The 26692-nt window shown below is 40.7% G+C and overlaps 1 protein-coding gene across 12 annotated transcripts in view; it reads left to right on the forward strand.

Annotated features, from left to right (window-relative positions):
* Positions 1–26692, forward strand: part of NPAS3 (neuronal PAS domain protein 3) — a gene marked incomplete at both ends in the record, with an annotated part of 841254 nt that overhangs the window by 710943 nt on the left and 103619 nt on the right. For all 12 annotated transcript variants that reach the window (XM_080809069.1, XM_080809073.1, XM_080809074.1 and 9 more), the window contains one exon: positions 7049–7223. In XM_080809069.1, the coding sequence (XP_080665195.1) occupies positions 7049–7223 (175 nt within the window). The remainder of the gene's footprint in view (positions 1–7048; positions 7224–26692) is intronic.

The raw sequence follows: 26692 nt of genomic DNA on the forward strand, positions 1-26692 counted from the left end.
ATATTGAACCATGTAAAATTTGGGGATAATGGATTAACTATGCCAATAGCAAATGTTTTATGTTGATTGGTTTCCTTACTACCAAGGTAATGAAGGAGCTTTGAAAGTGACATCTTACTTTTGTTTGATCTTCGGAGAAGGGAGATTGACGTCAGTTTCTTTTTAAGATCGTTAATCCTTCTTTTTCGGCATCATTTCACTTTTGACTATGATGTAACCTCCAATTGCATCCTTTTTTTTCCTTCTCAGCACTGTGATAAATACTAAAAAGTTGGCCTTTCCTGACCCACAGACACTTTAAAACTATAGGAACCTTGTAAAGCAAGGTTTTAAAATTTCTTGATTTAGTCACTTGCACAAATCCCTGGGCTTGTTCCCGTGACATAATGTCCCTTCAGTATTACAGCATTCTCTGGATTCTTCTTTCAACCAGTGTCTCCTAATGAAAGGAAAAGGATATTGACATATCAAAACTATTCTAGAACCCCTGCCTTCATAATACGGGGTGATGGAGAAATACCAGAACCCTAGGACCACAAGAAAAAATGAAATACAGCATATAACTTATTTCTTAGAAAAAAAAATGGGGTGGACTTCAAAGTCTGGATCTGTTTTATACCAGATCTAGAAGTACTCAAATATGCTCAATTGTAGTCTGCGTAATGACCCATCTAACACTTCTGAATATTTAATAATCAGTGTCCTTGATCATTCAGCGGTTGGGAATGATAGTCATAAAAGCAGCATACTGTTTCATACAACTGTGCCTAAATTCAAGGCAGTACCTGCAGTCTGTTCCTTATTTCCTCTTGTGTCCCATTTCTCTTCTCTGAGAACTAGGAAATCCACTGGAATTATCTTCTGGCACTTCTTAATCAAAGTTCAGAACTGGTTATACAGTATTCTCTTTGGATACTGTGGTTGCATATTCTCAAGTCTGGCACTCCAAGGGTTCTAGAAAAGTATACCAAAAAACACCAAGAGAAAAGTACTTGGCCTCACCGATTCCCAAAGGAGTTAAAATGTTTATTTCTGAAGATAAAATAAACACACGATATGGTATCTTTTAGCTCAAATTCTTCTAAGGGAAGGCTCTGTTAACATATCTGTAAGAAGAGAGTTGGATTCGTTTTCTTATTTGATGACATTGAAAGGATTTTTCATTCTGCCTCATCGTTTTGATATAGAACCTTTCTTTCTTCTTGTTCTACTAATTTATACATGTATTTCTGTAACAGACCCAATGCTTTTATGCGTTTTTCTTCAGATAAGTCAGCAAATACATAGAATGAGACAGAGCAGTAAAGAACATCAAGTTTCTGTCAAAACAGTTCATAAATATTCAGTAGAGTTCTGCAATACGTAGGAAGTTATGAAGATGGCATTAAGATACCAGTAAATCCAAAGAAAACCTATGCTAATCAAGCTATAACATCTTAAATATTTTATTCTTTTATCACTTTATTATCCCTCAAATAATATAAATGTGACCCCCAAAAAACTACAAATCCTAACCTGCCCTGCTGAGATAGAATTTTCTCCTTATCCTGGGTCAGGGTTTTCTAACCAGGGTCTTACAGTGGATCTGAAAGCCTAACCTGGGAGTTTGTTTGCGAAACCACTTGCCACTAACATCGTCCTCTCTCAGGTCTGACCTTCTATTACAATATGACTGGCATCGCCTCTAGGAGTAGGGCCCAGCTGCAAAGGACTCTGGGAAAGGGCTGAACCCACAGTGCCTTCAAGTTTTCCTGGCAATCTCAATGCCCTCAAAAACAAAAACAAAAAAAAAGAAGAAGAAAGAAAGAACAAAGAAAACCCTATAAAAGGCTTAGGAAATTGTACTTTAAATGGCAGTTTTGAATATTTTTTGTGTGATAAAAATGAACAAGGTCTTATTCCTAAAATGGAAATATTTTTAAAAGGAAGAAAGAAATAGGTTTTATGATCTTTCTTCGTAAAAGTGTCTTTCTCAAGTTGTTCCAATGTGGAGAGGGCTGGCAACACTCCTGGCAACACTTCATTTATACGAAACCATCTCAACCAAAGGAACCCTGGATGCAATGAGTTGCACTGTTAGTACATCACTGTAGTTAAAAAGTATTTGCTCACCCCAGGGGGCCAAGCAAAGGCTATTGACATGCTTGCTTGATGTATGAAAAGACAAATTAGTCCCCCATCCTATCTACCAGCAGGGTACAGTGACCCTACATGGAAAAGTCAACTCAAACACTGTATAATATATTTACATTTTTTTTTCTGGGAAACTTCAGAGTTACCAAATCAACTGTGTCTAGTGTGCAAATTGCATGCAAGCTAACAGAATGCGAATTAACATTGAGGAAAGCCATGGTTTAGCTTGACTGTGCAGATGGCACTCCTAGTTACACTCTGTTCTGGGGGAAATCTATGGCAGGTAAGCTTGAATGGGGAAGCTTAGGGAGAAAGGAGTTTAGACCAAATGCTGTTTCTGGATATGACTGCTCATTACTCATTGCCTGCCTCCTGCCCCTCATACATTCTCAGTTTTCCAATATCTAAGCAATGTGAGAGAGCAGTTTCTCTATGTGTCACTCAGGGAGATCAGAGGGGGACCCAGTGAGCAAGTGTCCCTCCTTAGGTTAGAGAGTCCCATGGGTCTGTTTCTTGAGTTAAATAAACACAATATGGCTGGGGTTTTTTTAAGCACTACATAAGGTGATTGGACTTACTAGAAAATGAAGAATGTCTCATATTTGCCTTAGCATCCCACTTGCACCCATCAGAAGAACACAATGTTAAGGCGAGAAAGGCTATACCCTTCCATTACATAAATCCTAATCAATATAAAATGAAATTTCTCTGAAGTTCTACCATCAATTTGAAGGAACGGTTAGGAAACTATTTTTGTGAAATTCTGTGAACATTTGGGTAACCAACCAGCCACAGTTCTGCCATAGATTGAAGAGAGAGGGTTACGGAAGTTGGCTGTGTGAAAGAGTGCCTTGAAACCTGCTCTTACCCAGCATTTTTATAATCCTGTCCTCAGTTAAACTCAGTTGGCTTTTATAGAAGGTGGTCAAGGTCTCCATGCATTGGAAAAAATTTACTGGAAATAAAGATATCATGGTGCTCTATTATAACTCATTTTATAGGTCAAATACCATTATAATAATAATGTCGTGAATGATATAAAAGATCCAACCTGAACTTGTCTAAATCAAGCACAGATAAAGCAAAATTTTTCGGGCCAAAATATCTTTCTCTTATTTATTCGGCAAACATTTGTGATAGACCTGCTGTGTAGGACACATTAGTCATAGTTCTTAGCAGGGACATTTTGGAAGACTTGGTCGCTGAGGAGTTGAGGATATGTAATTAACCGTAGTAACATTGGATTGGAACTCTATTTATTTTTCCTGTTTCAAGGTAGCATGAAGTCATGTGTGTTCACCAAGTGAAAGATCCCCATTCTGGGTTCCCGCAGTGTACTTTGAGGTGCAGAATTTAGTGACAGGTGAGTTCTAGCCAGGGTCTCTCCCAGTTCTAAAATCTAAGAAAGTAAAGCAAAAAGCAGTGTGAGGAACATGAAAAGTGCTAGACAAAGTGAGGAAGAGGAGGAGGAGGACTCCAGGCCCAAGCGACCTTTGTCCATCCCTAGGTCACCCTCCCTTTAGTATACCTGCTTTCGTGCCCCTTTTTGGCCCGAGAGTCTGAAGGCCAAGCATCCTCAGGCCTGGCGTTGGCAGACTGCCTGCCTCCCCCAGCTTCCTTCCCCCCCGCCCCAACCCCGTGCTCCTGAATGGAAGTGGAGGTCCAGGGTGGTAGAGCTCAGAGGTCCCCACTCGCTCAGCCTCCCCGACTGCAGATGCGCTCTCTAAGAAGTGGTAGGATGGCAAAGCAGACTTGGAACCAAACTCTACCTCCACTGTTAGCCTCTTCTAGTATTCAAGTTCTTCTGTGAAACAGGACATCAGAACACTTGAAAAGAGTGGTGTGAAAATTAATCCCAGAAAAGTATGGAAAGTACTCCTACACAGCAGTGGGTAGCTCCCCAGAGCATTACTCATGTAGTTGGGTTTCAAAGCATGCATCACACCTGCTGCACCCTCTGAGTAAAGCCAGGTCCCAAAGCCACCACCCAAACCATAACAATTCCTCACCATAGTTACATAAGAGTGCACATGTCTGGGCGTCTTCCATTCTTTTTTTTTTTTCTTTAAGATTTTATGTATTTATTTGACACAGAGAGAGAGAGTGGGTACAGGCAGGGGGAGTAGCAGGGAGAGGGAGAAGCAGACTCCCCACTGAGCCCGATGGGGGACTTGATCCCAGGACCCTGAGATCATCGCAGCCCGAGCTGAAAGCAGGCGCTTAACCAATTGAACCACCCAGGTGCCCTGGTGTCACCCATTGTCACCCACCAAACGCTATTTGGCGGAGGCAGCAGGCATTGTGTTGCTTCTGTCTTAAAAAGTGATTTCCTCGGCATGGTTTCACTAGATTTTCAAAATCAGGCTTTGAGGCAGGTAGAGAAAGTCTTGTTTTCAGTTCAGCTCTCATGGCCACCGCCTTACCCTGTTGCCATGGAGGGATGCTCCAGGGGGTGCCCCCCTCCATGTAGCATACAGTGTGAGTGGTGTCCCCCTGCCCAAGTCCCACAGAGCAGCAGAACTGCCAGTGCCAGTTCCAAAAAGGAAACTGCTGCCCAAGGAGAGCCTAAGTGACCAGTCCAAGGTCACACAGCAGAGGAGGAAGGGATTCTGATCTCCCAGTCAAGTTATGACCCCAGGTAGTTTGTGCCTTCTCCTGTGCCGTGTGACCTTGAATAGAGCACACACAGAGAGACTGGGATGGACTCGGACTCCCAGTGCCAGCCTTTTTGTCCAGTGTTAGACTCTGGTGTACCTGGTGGCAGACCCCTTGAGGGCACTGGGGGAATGTGATGTGGCATGTCGTGCCTCAGTCTTGCTCTCGACATGCTATATTTGGGCTGTTACATTATGGAAAGGAAATGCCTGCATCACCGAGCCAAGCAGGCAGTGGAGACAGCGGTCTACTCCTCTTCACCGCCGTTAGGACCAGCTTCCATGAATATTCAGTAGCCGGCACCCCTAAAAAATCTATTAATCTCCCACCTGTGTTGTCATCTTATCACAATCTGTGGTCTGTGCCAAAAGGCACATTGCAGTATTAAAGGAAGACTCAGTGTTTGAGAAGTGACAGCAATATTAAAGTGCTACCATTGGACTCCCTGCAAAATGCCAGTGACTTCCTCATCTTCGCTAATCCCCAAACAAAATAACCATCAAGAAATATTAAAACACACATTTTATTAGTTTCATTTAATTTCTTAATTGCTCAAAGTCAGTTTACCCATTTATTGCTGTGTGAAATGCTTAGAGGCAAGGCGCACATTAAAGGGATTATTTCCATGTAATCCCTCCCTCCCAGAGGGTAAGAACTGATCACTTATGAATCCTGATTTATGCTCTGTAACAATATCAAATGGAGGAAATAGTTATTGTAAAATGATAGAGTCAGGAGTCGGGTAATACGGTAGGAGAGTGTAATTTAATAGCAAAGAGAAAGTACCTCATTTTCGGTAAAAGTTATGCGAGTCTTTTTCAGGAATAGCTATTAACCAAACTGAATTTAGCCTCCCATTTTTCTGGCTCTCCCCCTGTTAATTGATAGATGTTGAAGATGTGTAGCCCGTTACGATTTTAATCAAATGGTGTCTGGAAGTAGATGTGATCATTTTACAGGGTCTTGGAGTTCTGGGGCTAATAATTGCTCTGGGTATTTCGCTCTCCGTGACAGTTCGCCCACTGTCAAGCTTCCTTCTTGGAAGAAAAAGACCACAGGCTCTCAGGTGGAATTTGGAGGGATGCCACACATGACGCAGGAAAGGGCGGGGAGGGTAGGAAGGAGTTCTGGGTAAATATCCAGCAAGAAACTTAGGATCCTCTGAACTTCTGGCACAGGGGGACATCAGATCTGGCCTTCTCGAGACCGTGAAACCCTCACCCATCAGGGACCCCAGAAAGAGCTTTTTCTTGTTCTCTTGTTGACCTATCTGTCTCGGTCATAATACATTGAACCCAGCATTATTTTAGAAGGTAAGAATTACACCATCAGATCACAGAGATCAGGCCAATCCGTTAGACAGCCGGCAGCCTAAACAGGGGCCAGGCCTGACAGCAGGGTAACAGGCCATCCCTCCCTCGCAGGCTGACCCTCTTCTGATAGTTGATATTCACTCTCTACCTTTAGAATCCACCTGATGCTAAGAGTATACAAAATAAAACCTTTTCTTAAGGCCCTCAAGGAGATTTGTAGCATGTCTCTTATTAGATTGAGGGCAAAACAAGCTGATACTAGCAGAAAAAAAAAAAAAAATGGCTGGTTCAGACCCCAGCTGACCTCTTTTGCATGGAAAATTCTCCATATGATTACCGTGCTAATGAGTAATATTTAATGAAAACATTATGCCTTTGCATATATTTGTAAGCAGCCCTTCTTTCATCTAAATTTACATAGAAATAAGCTGATATGTATAAATACACATCTTGGAATTCGGTGTGTTCTAAGGAAAATACTCATCCGCTGTCTCTGGCTGTTTCTATACAAAGCCCCAACTTCTCAAGAAGAAAACCGTAGAATTCAGTCAATCATCCGGTTGACACAAAACATGCGGGTATTTGATGATGCCTGGATAAAACAGCTGCACACCAGGCAGGGTCCTCTGCAGGCCACAGAATGTTTTGGCTTTATGTAAACGGTGAACGAGGGAAAACAAAACAAAACAAAACAAAAACTGGGCTAAACAATTGCTAAATAAACACGTATCAAAAACAAACAAACAAACAAAAAACCAAAAACCTTTCTCTTTCAACTTGAAGAATCCTCAGCATTTAAGGACAGAGACTCAAGAGTAGGACTGGTTCTGGGGTCTGCATCTTTCTGTTTCCTTTTCTGCTCCAGATCTGAATCACGGAGGTGCTGAATTTGAGAGCAGAAAAGCCATTGACGCCTTTTTCTCCCACCCTTTCTCTTCCCCCTCTAGGTGGAGCTGACAGGCAGCAGCGTCTTTGACTACGTGCACCCGGGGGACCACGTGGAGATGGCAGAGCAGCTGGGCATGAAGCTCCCGCCGGGGCGGGGTCTCCTCTCGCAGGGCACGGCTGAGGACGGAGCCAGCTCGGCATCTTCCTCCTCCCAGTCGGAGACCCCTGAGCCAGGTGGGAATTGATCCCGACGTGGGGGACGGTGGGCAGGACCTTTGCCAATGCTTGCACTCAAGTCACCAGTGTGAAGAGACTATAAATAGATCTAATGGTAGTTAACAATTCCGTGCAGCTTTCTGTCCCGTGCAGTAATTAAATAAGGAAGGGATTTGAAAATAAGGAGACATTTTAATAAGTATAATCCAGAGATCTAATTTCAGTTGAACAATACATAGAGAAGGCACTAGTTCTTTGAGTTCCCCTTTCAGATTACTAGAGGGAAAAGGTTCAGATTTGGAAAGCCCTCTTCCTGTCTTGTTCCCGTGGCTAAATGTAGTGCATTTATTTATTACTCACCAAAATCTATGATAAATTCTTCTTGAATATTAGCTTGTAGAGAATTAAAAATATTAGGGACTTACAGAAATCTTGGTTTCTTTTTTTTCTTTCTTTTTTTTTTTTTTTTGGTAAGCATCAGAAGGTACTTGAAAGATGTGAACAGATAAATTAAGGCTAAAAAGAAAACAGAAATGGCTACATTTTAAACTGCCTTTCTACCCTCAGTATTTAATTAGATCAATTGTATAGAGGAATGAACAGAGGTGACATTCCTCATTGGGATTCCTTCCAGGACTCTTATAGACTTTGCATTCAGAATGTTCCCATTTTCATTGTGTTGTACTGATGATAATTTAAGTATTAGGGGAAAATCCATTTATAAATTAAACAAAATGACTTGATATCCATCAGTCCCCTAGTTCATCAAGCTGTTCAAACACGGGGAAGATTGGCTGGTCGGCCTGGGTCTTCCGAGAGCGCTGGTAATTAGATCTGCGAAGGATTTATTCTTTGCTGATTGGGGCTTTAAATTAATTGAAGTTCCACATTTGTGGTTTTGTCCTTTTTGTACTTTTTTAGAGGAGATATTTCATATTCTTGTGTGGTGGAGTGCTTGGCCAAGCAGCAGTGGTTTAAATGTTAATTTTTCTCATGAGAAGTTTAAGATTTTTAATGAATCAAGGCCTGATTTGAAGTGCAAAGTTTTATTTGCTTACTTGGGAAATTATTTTTGCACTCTTTAAAGATGCTTGTACTTTACTTGATATGTTGTTTTAAAACAGATTTGCAACACAAACTCATTTTATAGAAAGAAAAGTAGAAAACAACCCATCTTAAGATTAATATTAAAAGGATTCTAAGAAAATACTTTAATTTAACCTGCTTAAAAATAAGCACAGTGTGTTTGCTCACACAGATGGGGAAAAAAAACATATTTGGCTCTTTGGAAATATTTTAATTCCATCTAAAACCAATGCATGTTTCCTCGTGTAAGTTAACTGCAGTTTCTAGGGCATTATTCTACAGCATCGGTGAGTGCCTTTCTCCAGTGAGCACCAGGTATTAGAAGAGAGAGTATTGAAGACTACTCTTAACCATTTTAAAATGAAAATAATCGTGTTCCCAGGGAAGTCCTATCTTCTTTTACCATTGCTCACCAACGTCACTAAATAGATATGTCTGTGAGATCATTGAAACTGCATTTTCGTCTTTTGAATATTCATATCTGGACAGACTTGAGAAACAGCACATCAGAATAGTTTCTCACTCTTTCCTTCTGGAGATGAATTAGGAAACCTGGATTGCTAATACTCCTCAACACTCAATGTATAAGCATTCAGGTTTATAAAACCCTTGTTGTTTCCCTGACTCACTAACTATCAAGCCTAGACAATCTCCAGTCTTCAATCAGGGAAGCCATCCCTCTATGTCAAAGCCAACAGCTAACCTTCCAGGCTCGGCTGGAACCACCCCAGTGGAACGCTCAGAAACCTCAAGGCTGCCTGTCCCATTGGCAAATAGCTCCAAGAAAAAAGTTCTCTGAATATGGAGCCAAAACCTAGCTTTGCCATAATTTCTCCCCACTGATCCCAGGTCTGTCCTTGGGGATCTCACTTCAGATCTACTTGTTCCTCTCCTTCCACCCTCTCAAATACATGAAGTCGGATATATATCAAATTCTTCCTTCTCCCCTGCCTTCCTTCTCCATTCCAGGTCCAACAGCCCTTCATCCCACAAACATTATGCAGTGGCATGTTCCTGAGACCCCCACCACCTTAGTCACCCACCCCCGGCCATGCCTCAGTTTGTGCATGGCCCTCTAAGAGTATGGTTCTGAGAATGCCGTGCAGCCCTCTGGGTGTATTCTGACTAGTACAAAGCAGAGGGACGGTCCCCTCTCTTGGTTTAGGTAACCGTACTTCTGCTAAGACAGCCTAAGTTTGAATTAGGTCCTCTCGGTGGCCAGACCACACTGTTGATTCATATTGAGCTTGATGGCTCCCCAAACACATGTTAAGGGTAACTTGTCACTTGGAAAAGACTTTGATCGGGAGAAAAAAAAAAATCACTGCCTGTAAACCAGTTCTGCTGGGATATCATAAGCTAGAGTCAAAATCAGACTGGTTTAAGATTGATTATAAGAACTCTGATCAATCCCATGCCTTCCAGGAGGCTCCAGGATGCATAGAACATTTCTACGCACACTGTGAGGAGGAGGAGAATGACGTATATTCTTTAAAGTTACTCTGTCATTACTCTGTCATGTACTGAAGTATGATTGACAATTTACTTGGGCTTCCTTCCCCTGCTCTCCCAGCCTTCTTGGAACCATCCTAACTAGTAAAATTGAAAATTCTGCTTCCTACATTTCTTAACCACTGGGGCTCATTAGCAACAGTGGCATAAGAAAGGTTTCTCTTCCTTGATGAAGAGTATAGCTCTTACCATTACAAAATGTGAAACTTACTTTGCCTTAATGTCTGTAGCCTTGGTTATTTTCAGTCTTAGGCTTAAAGGGCAATTAGATTGACTGCTTAAATACTGAAAAGCAGGGTAGGGTGCTACCTTTAACTAACACTGCTCCAAGGGAATTACTTTAAAAAGTCCATGTCAGGCACTACATCCCAAAGCTGCTTATGTTTCTTAAAGGCTGAAAGAATTTTAACAAGATTTCCTAATTCTTAATAATACGAGGGGACATTTTTGAGGACTTGTTCATTGCAACATAATCTTTTAAACTCTGATGAAACACAGATTCTTTTTTAAATAGTAGTGTAATTTTGTTGGAAAGGGGATATCAGTATGTGGTGATTATGAAAATGAAGGTATGGACTTTTCCAGAAGCCCTGATGTGTTCAGCGTAGCATTACTAAATGACTGAAATCTAAATAACATTTGGCATTATAATAAAAGGAAATAAGTGACTGAACCAGCCTAAGAGGCAGAGATACTGTGCGGTAACAGGAATTCTCTTTCTCTGAACTGCCAGCCCTGTGATTGTCTTGTCTTGAACCAGTCTCAAGATAATGGGGCCGGGGGCGGAGGGCGGGGGGCGGGAGGGGGCATTTCTTGACTGTTGGAAACCCAAATAAATCTTTTACATGTATGCATAGTTATTCATAGTTTAGTCAATACAGTATTTCTTTTAGAGAAATCTTAGAGCAGGCAGAAGAAAAATACGTGGGTGGCCTTGTTTGCATAGTTACAAAGTTCTAGAGTGTCTATGGAGGTCTAAACATTTTGAAAGAGATTGGGCTGCCCTGCAGCTTCTCACACCTGAGAGAGCACAGAGCCTCTGGAATGGGATGTCTGGGTGGTCCCTTTTTTTTCCCCCTCTAGATCTGCATGTGTCTTTTCATTATTCTTAAATCTGTGGATTATGAGTGCTATCCTCTTCTCTTAATAAATTTCAGAGCTGCACCTTGAAATGCTTAATAAATAAAAAAGTAGCTCTTTCAAGAAATCCTGGAGGAACTTTAAAAATCTCCTTATATTCCCTAGGTTAGGTCATAGAATTGGGCTTTACTCCTTTTTTTCCCCCTAATTCTTAAATTCATTCATTCTTATGGTGAAACTTTAGAGAATGCAGAAAATAAATAAGGACCGTCGAACATCCCACTGCCCACAAATGACCACTGTTCATATGTATATACTCTATGCCTATCCTTCCAGATTTGCTGCATATATATATGTACATCTATATGAATATATATATATATATATATATATGTACATCTATATGAATGTAGTATGGGGGGGGTCATTGTCTGTCTTTCTGAAATAAGATCATAACCTAGAGGCTTCTGGTAATCTGCTTTTCCACTTAACCTCACAGCAACTTTCCCTGTCATGTTTCTCACTTTAACATAAAACGTTCTTTCCGTCTCCGGTGGTTTGTTTCCCACGAGCTAACAATCAAGTCCCCACTGTAGGAGCACTGGCGGGAGTCATATACCTGGGTCCTGCTTCAGAGGGAACTCAGCCAGGACAAGAAGTTCTTGCAGCTTATTGAATGGGTAGGAGCTCATAGAGAGAGAAATCAATACCGCACCAGGATTTAGACAATTTAGCAAAACGTATGAGACAGTACTTTTGGTCAAGAATAACTACAGCAGCATGGTTAACCATTGATGGCCTAAAACAGAGGTTATCACGCTCCGTCTAAAGTTTCAGACAGAGCTACCCTGTTACAGGGGGTGAAGATAATCGTTGTACAGTATGATCTTTATGCTATTATGCCCACTCTATGTCCTGAATATTTTAAAGGCAAGCAAAATTGAAGCAGTTGATTCCTTGCCTGAATGGAAATAATCTGCATTTCCTCCTTTTGCGTCTGTGCCATGGTAAATTTGATCAGCCTTCGATTCTACAGGAACGCAGTTCCTCTGAATTCATTAGACAGTTCCACAATAAGTGATATAATTAGACGCATACATGTTTAGGAATAACAATAAAGAATGTAAAAACTTATCTGAGGATCAGATCATTATTTTGTTTCAAGAACTGCTGAGATCTAAGATACACTTGTACCTTTAAGGGTGAAGTATTTACAATCTAGTGTAGGGTTGATAGGGGTGGGGGACATTCTTTGATTTTTTTTTTTTTTAATTGGTTCAAGTTTCCTATCAATGAACTGAATTTAGAAGTCAGGCAAGGGAAACCATCTTACTAACCCCACATCCAACCTCAGTCCCCAGACAATGTGACTGTATCTACAGCACTTTCTGCTGTACTGCAAATGTCAAACAGAAGGTGTAATGGATTTAATATTAGCGCTGGCCACGGTGTTGAGGGAGCTGTTAATAATGTCACTCCAGTTATTGATCTGAAGCCTTTAAAAATCAAAGAAAAGTGAGAGATCCCCTACTGGGGAAAGGCACACAGTGACTGGTTTTTATTGCCAATATATTTCTACATAGAGAGTGGCAACTTTCTGAAATTATGTTATCACCATTAATCTCAGTGAGATTTTTGGAGTCGTTATATGGTCAGATAATATCATGGAGACTGCTCTGCATGCTAATGCTCCAAGATCAGACCAAGATCTCGTAGACATCCGCAGAGCTTGCGAATGTGCGCGACAACAGCAACATTCAAGTTGTCCACTGTACGACATTGATTAGCACTAGATTTACTCTTGGTGGCAATGTTGGACCTACCGGAAGTATAAAATACCAACTCTGGAGTCACTAGAGTGAGCTGCACTCTGCCTTGGTCTTTCTAAAACTCTGACCATGAACCATGTAACCACAAACCACGCAGTGACACACTTGAGACACAGATGAATTTCGTTCTCAACACTTAGTGTACCTTTTCAGGAAGCTGCTAATCTTTCCATCTGAATGGCAGTTTGTATGCCATTCAGGGAAATTCCTGCTTTCCGCGGTCCCCAACTAATAAATGAAATTAAAATGTATAATTTATGTTGAATGTTTATCAAACTGTAAACACACATTTAATTCCTTTCCATATTCATACAATATAAGCAAAGATAAATCCAGCAGATAATGTACCACAGTTATCGCTGATGGACTGAATATTAAATGCATCTCTCCTGTACCCGTGATCCGGACTAGCTCACGATGACCCAACCCTTGCTTGCCCCGCTAATACCCGTGTGCGCACGTATGAGTCAAGTCTAGCAGTCAGAAAGCAGCCTAACAAAAACTAGTCTTTTCATAACCCAAAGAGATCACCATTTATGCATAAACCCAGCTTTTATACCAAAAAAATACATATGCAAAATTATTTCCCTTAGCTATGTCACCATTATTTTGAGACGAAATAGAAATTTTCTTTTGCCACTCCTGAATGAAGATGACTCATCCACCCTAAAAACAAGCTGATGCTATTCCAGAGACCGCCTTGTCCAACTCGGAGTTCTTCCTGTGCCTCAAAAACACCACCCCAGGGCAGGACTATTTTTCTCCCGCAGAAAGAAGGCTATTTTTAAATGTTACTTTTATCCCCAGCTATGATAAGCAAGAGTGTCCAGAACAGCCACAGAAGGGAATCTGTATTTTCCAGAGCTCTCTTCTGGCATTCAAGATGTAGGCACACATCACCTTAATTGGTGTGAGCTTGTCTGTGCATGATGAGGACATTTCAAAGTGACCTTACACGTCTAGGATCGTGCCTGAGGGAGCTCAAAAAAAGGTAAAAATCTTATTTTCTCGCCAGGCTGTGCTGGCCTGGGACCCGAGCTCTGCCCTTCCAGGCCAGCTCCCGAGTCTCATGGCCGCAGAGCATGGCGTCCTTTCTGGGCTTGACACCCTGACCCGTCCAAAGCATGCTGGTGACTCACTTAGCTACTGGAGAACAACATCACTTTTGTTCCCAGAGGAGATGTTGGATCTCCCCAGGGTTCTGCATGCCATTCTGAAACAAACTTTCTCTTCCCAGAGTTAAATCACAGTGATTGCAACTCGGGGCGGCGGTGGGGGGTGGGGGGTGGGGGAGAAGTGCAGCTTTTATATAAATTAATATCATGGTATTTAAGGGGTGGCAAATGGTTTGTTCAATAAAAGAAGCACAGGATTCATATCAAAATACACAATAGTATCACTCCATTTATATGTAGCATTTTTTTCCTAAACCTTCTATTGAAGGCTTAGAAGTTCAATTTTTTCAACCCATTATTTTTAACAGTTATTTTATACAGCTTTCTAGGTCATAATTTTGACTTTTCTTTACCTATGGTGATAAGGGGTACATTTTCAGAGTTTCTAAATAAACCCAAGATGACTTGTTAATGGATGACCTGTCCCTCTTCATTAAAACAAAGCAGCAAAAGAGTGGTTGTCTTTGTCATTGGATGATTACAAATTATAGATTCTATTTCTCCAACTCTTGCCTTGAACAAAGCACAAGTTATTTGCTTTTAATACATATCACTGCACCGAAATTTCATCCCTGGCCAAATTATACCATTCTGAATTCTTCATCTGCACTAAACAGCAGATTTCTGAAGGATCCGTTACCTGGCATTGACTGAGCATTGCAGGGTGCACAGATCAGAAGAGGCAGAACTGGCTGGAAACCATTTCCACCCCTAGTGAGCAATTTACTCATGATTGCTTGGGGAAAATACTGGAAATATTGCTTCTGTGTAAAGTTTGCAACTTCCAGTCATCAGCTCCTTGCCAAGCGGTTATTCCCGAGCACGGCGTTAGAAGCAAAGCGTGCTCGGGCCACTGCGATGCGTGCTCGGGCCACAGCGACACGGCTGGAGCTCACATCCTGCCTGGAGTGTGCAGAGCACAGAAGCCACTAATTACAGGAGTTAATTCACACGCTGTCCCTCTGAGGCAGGTCAGTGTGTTATCCTTATTTTACAGATGGGGAAGCAGGGAGGTTGTTGGGGGGAAGTGATGGAAATTCCAAGTGGCTTGCCCCAAACTACACTAGTTTTTCAGCAGCTAAGTTTAGACTAAGGGGTACAATATGAGGGTTGGATTAGGTACAAAGCCTAGGAACTGGATGGAAAAAGGAGACGAACCCTTGATAGCAGACCTCCAAGCAGACCCTAGAGAAGAATTTTTTCTAAGAGCCTCCTGGCATCCAGAGAAAAACTTAACTATCCCCTTATGCACATAGTGCTCATAGTTCATTGGCTAAACTCTATTTTTGTTAAATATAGTCTCTCACTTAGGACTAAAATCCTCCATCTCATCCTTGATCCTTCCTTCATCCCTGCATTGAAACTCCTCACACCACAGTGAACAGTAGCATCTGATTCACTTATAGGCAAAACTCAGCCCTGAGTCTGTTGGTCGCCATTAGCTGCATGCCTTCTCAGCCAAGAGCACAGCCAAAATTATCCCTGTGCATTTGACCTCCACTCTGCCTTAGGCTCTGGGAAGTTTTTCCAGGCTCTTCCTTTCAGAACCAGTCTTCCAAGACAGGCATGATGTGGGGAAAGAACCAGAAGAACGATAGGGTCCATGAGGACCCTATCAGAAATCAGTCCTGTCCTCCTGGAGGTATCTGCTCACGAAACACAATCATGGTTTCTTGGGACCCATGGAAAACACCATCTATCTTCCATTGACAAAACTAGCTTGTAACTGTCTTTTCTGTAGTCGTTATTAACTAGAGTACAGTACATGAATTCTTCTTCAAGAATTCATATTAGAGATACGATACTAGAGATGCTATAGACTATTGAGGAACATCTGTCGTGTGTCAGACGTTATACAAAGCACAGAGGAAACAAAGATAGAGCCCCTTGCCTTCTAGGAGCTGACCATCATGTGAGGGGGACAGATTATATTCACACAATGCAGAAATGTGGTGATGACAATGAGGACACTGTAGTGGATGGGGAGGGCAGCACTGTCTTACAAGCCACTGCTGTTGGCAGTCCCAGGAGAACTGTCTCAGGTTGGAAACGTCAACCCTGAAATTAACAGCCCACGAGTATTGCTTCTTTGGGAGCGAGTTGATTTGACATGCCCAAACATACATAGACCATGACTGTCAGGGACTCTGATGCACACCGTCAAGGGTTTTGGGGTTGTCTTCTGTTTTGTTTCGCTTATTTAATTAACCTAAAAAAAAAGTCTGCTGCATGATAGGTTCACAGGAATATTAGTTCCTCTGATGATTGATCTTTTTGGCTCTGTAGGAATGGTCTGAATGGGAGGTACTCCCAAACTATCTCTCTTCTACCGATTTCATTAACAAAGTCAGGAAATGCTAGCTTGGGAAATTTGTACTGACTCTTCTAGCTTTTTCTACCCAAGGTTTAACTTACTGCAACTACTCTAGGAACATTAATGATGATATTAATAAATAGCTTTTACCATGTTTTATCTCTATATAACAATTAGAAGAGTAGGCATGTTTAAGTAATGTATTTCTCACAATGACCCTTGGCCAGAACTAGGGATAGTAAAGGACTTGACTTACATCACAGTGGACTGTGGCCCCAGGATTTGAACGCGGGCCATGTGTTTTGTTTTGAGAACTTTGCTGCGTGCTTGCAGAGAACATGAGAGGTAGAAGATAGGACACCTGCACTTAGAAAATTGATCATCCTCAGTAGAAGACTTAGACACAACAACCAGAGGAACAAGAATAACAATAGTGCCACGACCCTCCACTGGGGCATAAAAATGGCGAGTGGCGTAAGAAGTCAGGGAGAGGCTCAGTGACTATAGGTGACTTTGATGAGGAGGGAGCAGTCGCATGTGCTGCATGAAAACTGACCTAAGAGCAAAGAGGTAGGATGATTTACCAGGGGAATCGTCCCAAGTGGCCCAATGGGATGCATTTGTGAGGCAGAGAGAAGCCCAGTCTTCTCACTGAAGTAAAGGTGCATACCCATCTAGGAGGGAACCAGATCCTGGAAGAGCTGGAATGCCAGGGAAAAGCAACTGAGAATTGTAGGAGATGTTCTGGGTATAAATTACTAAACAGAGCAGTAACCCAAAGAAAACATCATTTTATCTCTTAAAAGCAAATACAAAATAAATTTTTATTTTGGGAGGATCCTCCCTTGTGGGTCATCTTATATGACCACCGTGGACCCCTGAATCCCTTATACAACACAACTACTAATATTTATTGAATGGTCACCTAGTGTCAAACACTCTGCTGATCCTAGTTATACATTGCCTCATTCATGCCTCACAAAATACAATGAGGAAAGTATCATTTTCTCCACTTTACAGATGAAGTAAACTGAAAAAAAATTAATGTGGAAAAATCACACCATTGGTGGTAGTAGTAGGTAGAGAGCCTAGGAATTGAACCCGAGCAGTCTGACATCAGAGTTCTCATCCTTAACCATTTCATTGAGATGTTTTTCAACACCTATCTAAAATAGCTGTCCAACCCCTGAGACCACATCCTCCATCCTTCCCAGGCAGCTCTGTTAGAATGGTCTCCCCACTGTCATGCTGATTCCTGTCTGTAGGTAACTTATGTCCACTGGACTTGATACTTGATCAAGTCAAGAGTATGCAGGATGTGTTGAACAGAGCAGACTGGAAGTAAAGGAAACCATTCAAGAGGCCATTTTTTAAATCCAAAAGTAGTGGGTAGAGCTTGAGAGGACATACTGAATGGACTTGCAACAGAAGAAATGGTGATTTGGACCTAAGATAATAGAAAAAAGTTAGAAATGTACTTGTGGTCAGTCTTTAGCCAGGAGCTAATAGTGGTTAATATTTTAGAAATTATGCAAGTCTCAAGCTTTCACATGATTAGGATTGATGATACCATCTGTCCACTCTTTTCATCAACTCATAATAAAATCTGGAAAAATTTGAAAATTACTAAATTACATATGCTATTGATCATAAAATATTAAGATATAAATTCCCTTAGGGTTCAAAGCTGTTCCTCTTTATGGTTTATTAAAGTGTATCATGTCCCTTTGATAAAATATCAGTCTACTGGTCAGTGCTGCTTACTTGTCAGGGGATTTCCTCTCCAGACAAAAATACCAGAAAGAGCAACGGTAAAATTAGTGACATCATAAAGGATTAAAACTCTGCTTTCCTCTGTCCAGCCATCTGTTTATTAAATGGAGTGAGTGTTGATATTGGAGGAGAATCAAAACTATCTGCTGATCCCCTAAATTACTGCTAGTCCAAATGAGGCAAAAATTGATATAATTGATAATATTAAAATGAATTTAAAATCTGACTAATATTTAGAGAAATACCTTCCATTTCACAGAAGTAATATGAAAGTCTAAAAACATAAGCCTGGTACTCTAAGATTTGAAAAACATTCACTCATTCATTATTTTACTCATTCAGTCATTATTTATTACATGTCCATGGGTCAAGCCCTGTTCCAGTTCTTGGAATATACCAGTTATCAGGAGGGTCCCTGCTCTCACAGAATTTATATTCCGCATAAACCAAGTGATAAAAAGGAATCAAAAGGATCTCTATAGAAAGATTCAGTTTATAGACGTCTCCATTTTATAAACAAGAGGTAAACCTATACATCAATTTGTAACGGACCTCTTGGCCTCTGCTTTCTAGAAGGCAGAGCTGATACAGATTCTAAGCCCGTACTTCCAAAATGTGCTCCTTATCATACCTGCCCTTATGAGATGTTCTTTGGAATAAGAGACCCCAGAAGAGCAGAGGGAAAAGCTTCATTACCTGCCTTCTCCTTGGGGAGTAGCAATGAGCATTAATTTAATGAACATTTGAAATTTCTGTGATCAATAACAATTCCTCTTTCCTAATTTATTTGACTATGGGAAACTTTTGTTTTAGGGAGAGAAACTTCTAACACCCAGAAACACATGATGAAGCCCATGATCTTGTTTCCACCAGCTAGATGCCACTCCTTCCCATCCATGCCTGTCCCTTCTTCCAAGACACTCCTATGCAAGCAGGATCACTGTCGAGTCACTCAGCTCAGAGGTCAAATTATCTAGTTCCTTTGATAGCTCTCCCAAATAGCTCTCATCAGTCTTCAGGATGCCCTTCAAACTTTCCTAAAGGTGAGCTCCTAGGTCAATCTAACTCATAATCAACTAAAGTTTTAAGTCAAGACCTGTCTGCTCCAAGTTTCGCCACTTTTAGAGCAGCCCGAGCTTTCCTTTGCAGGGTCTCATATCCATCCCTCTTTTACCCTGCCCTCCTATACATTTACACAGGCAGAGCACAAGCCTCTGGTTTCCCATGAACCGTAGCAATACACCAAGAGGTCATGATGGAAGGGTATGATCATGTCTACCCAGAGCTCTGCACATCGCTTTCCTCCCCTGAGTGATAACCCCAACCGGTTACCACTGGTTGTAGATCCAAGGGCATATGTCAGAGCTATGGGATAAGAGACGCAGTATGGTGTGGTCATCAGCTACGAGGTTGTTTTCTCTGGTTTGTAGCAATTTAATTCAAAGCTCTTACCCACATCATGGATTTTAAAAATCGGCAGTCTTGTTAACTGGCAGGTTGCTCTAATAACTAAGAGTTGATGACATAAGATGACGGTCCTAGCCCCAACTGTAGGACATACCTCTTAAACTATTTCTATAGTAGTTGCCAATAGGTAAGTACACAGGGTCTTGGAACCAGACAGCTTGTGTTCATGGATTGAACTCCTGGCTCTGTCATATACTAGAAATGTGACCTTAACCAAGTTAATTAACTTATATGTGCCTCAGTTTGCCCATTATACAATTTTAGTTCTCTGGCATAGATTGGAGAATGGGGTAGGAATAATCACCTGTTGCTTTTAACCTCAAACAAATTAGCATATTAACATACCTTATAAGGGTGTTGTGAGTTTATACATCTAAGATGCCTGGGTGGCTCAGTCATTTGAGCATCTAACTCTTGGTTTCAGCTCAGGTCATGAGCTCAGGGTCATGAGATTGAGACCCATATCAGCTCTGTGCTCAGCACGGAGTCTGCTGGAGATTCTCTCTCTGCCTTGCCCTCTGCCCTTCTCCCCACTCACACGCTCGTGCTCTTTAAAAATAAATAAATCTTTTTTTAAAATACATGAAATAAAAATGCTTCAAACAGTATTATGGCACATCCTAAGTATTCAGTGAGTGTTAGTACTATTATTAATAATGTTGAGCTAATTATCCTCTTATTAGTAAAGTTATTCCTTATGAAAAAGCTAGCCAGGGATTAAGCGACATAAAGTTGGCATCTGTCCATGTAAGGTTGAACTTGGGCTTCACTGATACCATGTTCCAGTTATCTGACTTAAAGGGCTCAAATTCTACATGGATCATAGCACCCAGTAGGTATGTTTCTGAAAATTCCCTCCCTCTCTTCCTACCTTCCTCCCTCTCACTCCCTCTCTCTCTCCCCTCCCTTCTTTTCTCCATTCCTGTCTCCCTCTCTGCAACTCCCCTTCTCTCCCTCCCTTTTTCCCCTTAAGTGAAGTCCTTTTGGATAAGCCTCCATTTAAGAGGAAAGACTCTTTCGGATAATACATAATTCACCTTCTTCCAGCTTCTCTAATGCACAGATTCTGTTTTGCAAATTCACCTTTTTCTGTATCCTTGCTTTTCTTAAAGCCTAACAGAGGCACCTAATTCTTATTCTAGAAGGTCCATCCCACTGTTTCTAGATTCTGAACACCAAGATATGCCTGCTGCCTTCCCCTTTTCTGAGGCTAGCTTGGAGGCTACCCAGGTCCACTTTGGAATAGACCTTGATGTTGGTCTCCAAAGGTTTGTGGCTTCTAGCCTGGCCCATTAAAATGTGTTCTGCTTAGGACACCATAATTTAGCCCATGCACAGCATACATGATGTGCTTGATTGCTCTTTTCCCTCTTTATCTGGCTGGGCCGTCATGACGTCACCCCAGCCACAACACGGCTCCGGCTCCACAAGAGACTAAGTGACACGAAACTGGATGTTAGTCTCCCCAACCTGTGGCTCCTTTTACTGTAAGATCAGCTTCCCCACACCCTTGTGGGCTGTGCTGGGGAACAGGTGGATGTATTCTGCTATTGGTTTGAACTTCAAATGAATGCATTCATCTCGTGTAGGAGGGCTTCAGTTCATCACGAATCTTGAGAACTGAAATGAGTGTAGTAGATTTTGTGGAGTGCTTCTGTAAAAGCAAGAGAGATGCCCCAATGCCCCAGCCATAGGTACTATATATGGACTTAAATAAATAAATTAAGAAACTCATTTCACATAGGCCACCAAGCAGTCATGAGATGTTAATGACTTTTAGTCACCGCCAACCTGGACAAAATTCAAGTCAATGACCTATGGGTGAAAGGCTCTATATATCCCATTACCAATCCCCTGAGCCATCCCATCGTCCCTGACAAGGTATTTTATCATACCCAGTATAGGACAGTACAATAGTCCAAATTCCCATACCATCAGAAAATCTTCTCCCATAAAAGAGAGCATTTTAAAGAGAGGCAGAAGAACTACTTCCTCAAATAAAGAAACAATTGTAATTAAAAAAAAAAAAAACCAACTTCTGAAGAAGGTTCACATGGGCATACCTACACGCATATACACAGCACTGACTTTTCTTTTTAAATTCCAGTATTTTTTCATCATGCTCACTCCACTGCATATTTGATTCTGCCTCTGGATATCTAGTAAACTGGCATATCTCGGAGTTCCATTAAAAAAAGTCATTAGTTTTAGTTTAACATTTGTATAAAACTGATTTCGCTAAAGTCATGGTGCTTTCTTTCCTAGCTTGTTTTTAAGTGTCATAAATAAATGACTCGAGTGTCCCGCAAGACAAATGTTCTTTAATCATCTAATGCACTCATTTATCCTAAGCCTTAACCTTAGTCCTAAATTAAGTCTGTTGCAAAAACATAACTTCATCTAAAAACACCCATCAATCCTACATGGTTTTGATAAGCACATTTAAAAAACATAAACAATCAGACAGTTGTCAATCTGGGTGAAGCCCCATCCCATTTAAGAGTTATTCACCAGGAGCTATATTTCATGCCCCTACTACCGATAGAATTCTTAAAGAGAATGGCTGAAATTCAGGTCTTGGCTGAGACCTCATCCTGTGAAACTGGGGGGGTGGGGCTGTGGTTTACAAGAGTGTAAAATGAAACAGACTAGACAAAAGATAATCCTTAGTCCCCAACCGATACATTCTGTTTTACTCGTTTTGGGAAGCTATTAATACTTTGACAATGTTGTTAAATGCATTAAAATTTCATGATCACATATTTAGTAAATTGCATGTCATGGCTTTGATTAATTTTCATTTGTTCATGGTCCTAAAAATCTGTCAAAGAATCTGGCTGCTCAGAGCTCATACATGAGTAATGATCACCGAAAGGTTTGGTGCAAGGAGAAAGGAAAAGAGAGTTTGATGGAATAAACACTTGACGAAATTGGGTACTTAATACCTCATAACTAAGAATTCACATAGTTTGGTGAAATCTTCGTTTTGACAGATTCCTAGTTTAATTCTGAATTCATACATCTTTCATTTACCATCAGTGCCCTTCCACAGTAGGGCAAAGATAATCTTCCCATTTTTCCACTGGCTTCCTTTGGTCCTGCAGAATTATTACCACCAAGCCCCTTAGGGTTGCTGGATGCTCCCCCTACCCCCCTGCACCAGGGCTTTAAAATTTTTTAAAAAATAGATAAGAGCATTCAGCAAATAGCTAGATTGAGAATAAACTCAAAAATTATCACCAGGGCCCTTCCTCTGCCATAATTTGTCAAATCTGCTGATAGGAAACAAATTCTATTCATAAAGATTTTATTTGGGGTGGGGGGAAACTCTTGTGATTTGGTAGCAATTCAATTATAGTTTTGTGAGATAGTGAGCCCGGAGAGGGAATCCAGACTGACAAGAAATATGACAGGACAGTTACAGAGTGTTTATGCAATTAAACTTTCACTGACAATACCTGCAGAATGATGAATGCGTGGGCGGAGGTGTGTGAGCGCAGGCAATGCCCCCCAAGTATTGCCCATTTTTCATTATTATACAACTGTTCAGATCTTTCAAGAACAGCCTGAAGTGAGGTGGAAAAGAGAGTGCTGTTCTGCAGCATGTTAACCAAATGCCTTTTTTTTTTATTCCCTCCCTCCAACGGGTCTTGATGCGCCAGATGATAAAAGAACATCTATTTTAGAAAAATGTTTCGAAAAGATTAAGATTTACCCTGAGCTTGACATATATTAATTTTGGATACCAAAAGAGGTTTTTATTCTTTTTTCTATCTGCAACTTTATATCACCTCCCAACCGATAGCATAGTGCATAATTAAACTGTTGGGTTATTCATTTTATGCAAGCAGGTGCAAAGGGCACTATAAAAGTAGGATTTTACTGATGGTAGATTAAGAAAGAAAGGAGAAACTTAAAAGCCTTTTGTAGAGAACCACAAAAGCTTACAGAAGAGATTAATTTGGCTGGGCAAAGTCTGTATTATAATGCCTCGGTCTTCCAAGGATATGTGAAAACAGGAAAATTTCAGGATTTCAAGAGCCTCTGAAAGACGGTGTAGAGTTTTTCAGATTAACAACCCTGATTTGGGGTCTTCATGGGAGACTGTCAGATGTGGGTGTGATTTTTATTTTTTTAAGCAAGCATTGAGATCACACCGATGTCTTGAAAAGAGCTTTAATTTGTGTAAACTTCACCTTGGCAAAACCAGCAGTGCCCCAAATAACAACTGAAAACCAATGGCAAAGTGAATTTCTTCCAGACCCCAGAGATCGGATGATTCATCATGGGGAGGTCAGAGAGAAAAATGTTCTAGCCTGTGGCACAAAGATGCAAAGGTTGATGTAAAAACCACGTGTCTTCCCTTAATATTTACACATATATTTAAATTAATGAGACTTTACTTGGGCAAAGGAAATGAGATCTATCCTCAGACCATTCATTCATTCCTTCATTTTGACCTCTGGTAAGCTCTTATTGATAAGACACTTTTTGTTTTTCTTTAATAGTTGATGTTCCTTTGTTAACATTCCATCTCCTCCTCCAGGGACATTAAACACCTTGAACTTTTAGATACAGATATTCAACTGTTATGCCCAACCCCCATTATCACTTTCCTACAGTTGAGTCCAGACCCAAAGGCAGAGAGCTGTAGTCACCTGCCTACCTAGATGACTGTTCTGGAATGAATTTGTGGTTCAACAGTGTGCCTCCACATGCCCCTGTGAGATTACTGTAAGTCAGACTCACATCTAGAGCCCATGTTTACGTGATCCCATCAGTTCGGTAAATTCAGTGAAATAACTAACTGGTCACTTCAGTATCAGCAAAAATCAGTTAACCTTATTTATATCAGAAAGGACTTGACTATCCTTTTCTGTCAAAATGATTAATCCAGAAGTCCCCTATAAACCATGGTCTAAATACAAGAGTTTCCTAGAATTCTCTCCTTTGTCAAAAAGCTGCACTTGGTTACATCTCCCCCCCCAAAAAAGACCTGAGTTTGTCAGATGTGATTTTTTAATATGCACTAAAATTGATAGTTAAAAAAAATATTGTTTTCACATTACTTAGGTGTTAAAATTACACGGTGGTGTTCCTTTATTTTCAAAAACCAAACCTAATCCTGTTAATTCAAAGTGAATAACAAACAGGACTAAGACTTTTTCCCAAGTTGTTACATTTATTCAACCTGCTTGTGTTTTGTTCTTCATCATAATTATTTCCAAGTCAAATCTGCACTGATTTCCTTGTGGACCGGCGTACCTCTGACTAACTTAAAGAATTGAGCTGGGATAATTCACACAATTCCTCGGGGGTCATGTTCACTGTTTTTTTTCAAGGACATTTTTATTACAAAGCTGATGAAATTTGCATATTAATTCATTTCTTTCAATTTTTTAAGATTAAATGTTGTCAACATGTATCAGTGCAAGGCTCTGACAGTGCTGATGAAATGGGTCAGTCAAGCTTGAACATTCAGAGTAATGCAGCCATCTGCAACCCCCTAGCCCCTTGTGGAGTTCTGTGTTACCATTGCAACTTGATTAAAAAAAAGTTTTATTCAATGCAGGATATTAAAACATTATCTAAGAAATGATATGTGTTAGTTTCTCCATTTACTCAGAAAGTGAATTTGACAACAAAATGGGTCTAAGGAGATCCTTGCTAACTTGGAGTTAGCATTCTGTCAGTCTTCATTAAACTACAGCCCAAAAGAGCCCCCCAAAAAGTTTTAACTTTGGCAAAAGGACCGTGGGAGAGAACTTGAGTTTCAGGTTTCCTCTCCTGGTGAGGTCTGAGGGGCTCTTCCCATTTGTTGTCTAAGTAAGAAGTGAAGACAGGGAAGCTGATAGCATGTCAGAGATCTCTCACACAGGATTTCCTCAGTGGTAGACCAGCCCTTTATTTTATACACAGCTAAGAACCATGAGCATTCCTTGGTTCTTCCTAAGACCCTGTCAAAATGGTACTGATGTTTACATGGAGATCTTCATTTCTGTCTATGAACATCAAGCTGTATTGATTTATCTCATTTCCTACAGTCAATAACATATACTTCCATCAGATACACTCTAAGAGCAAGGCCACGTAGGTGGGAAATCCTTTTAAGTGTTACCTTGCCTTTCTGGGTGAACCCTGATGGCTTTTCCAGGTCTTTTATTTCTCTGTGTCTGCTTTTTGGTGGAAGCCTCTTTCAATGTCCGTAATGCCTTGAATAGATTCCAGAGGCCTTGTAAAGAACAAAGCTGTTTGTCTGGCTGCCGCCATGTTTGAGTGCAAGGAAGCCTACCCCTGTGTTATGTCATCCCTTCATCCGACCACACAACTAATCAAATAATCAAAGTACCTCCACGACATGGAAAGTCCCTTCCTGACCCCCGAGGTTCTTTCAGGGAAGACCATACAGAACCACAAACCCAACATTCCAACTCCTGTCTCCGTTTGAGATGGCCATGCCTGGGGACCTTCTTTAGTAGCTCATAGTGTTAAAAATAAACAAAAAATATTTTCTTTCAATATCATTCATAGTTAACCTGCTCATGTACTAAATGCATTAGAGACTCAGATTGCCAAGGTTCTTACCCTTTAGCAATATGCAATAATTGGTTCATTCCTGGGCAGAGCATTGCCCAATATATGTACACCACCATTAGCTAGACAAGTTTATTTCCCAAAGCAGGGGGAAAAAATACACCACATAGTAAGAAGGGAACAACAGAAAGAGAAAGTAGTCTCAGAAATGGTTTTATCTTGATTTTGAATTAAACTCCCAAACTCATATTGGATTGAAAAATCAAAATCAGACTTCACATTGTCGAGTTGGAAAATGTCAGATATGAAATATTTAAACTGTGGAATACAGTCTTCGACTTTGGGTTATAAAACTTTAATTTTGTGAGTTAGTAGCACTCCAGTAGTTCAATATTTTTAATTCTACAAATCCATGTTTATTAACTTTCAAGGTTTAAACAGTATCACCAAGTCTATTGAAACTAAATTATTCTGACTTGTGAGAGCTATAGGGTAGCTATAATTTGTTTTCTATTTCTACGTAAGTGACAAAGACAAAAGAAAGAACAAATAAAAGGAATTGATTGCCACACAATTCCTTTTTATACTTTCAAAATGACCTAAAACTTTAGCTGATGATTAAAGCCCAGATTCATGCCTGTAGTTTTAATTATGGCGTTTTCTTGTGTGAGTCAGGTCGCACCTAATATGGGGTTCCTCTTATGTTGTTATAAGGGA

Source organism: Martes martes (genome assembly GCF_963455335.1).
Source record: "Martes martes genome assembly, chromosome: 7".
NCBI lineage: Eukaryota > Metazoa > Chordata > Mammalia > Carnivora > Mustelidae > Martes > Martes martes.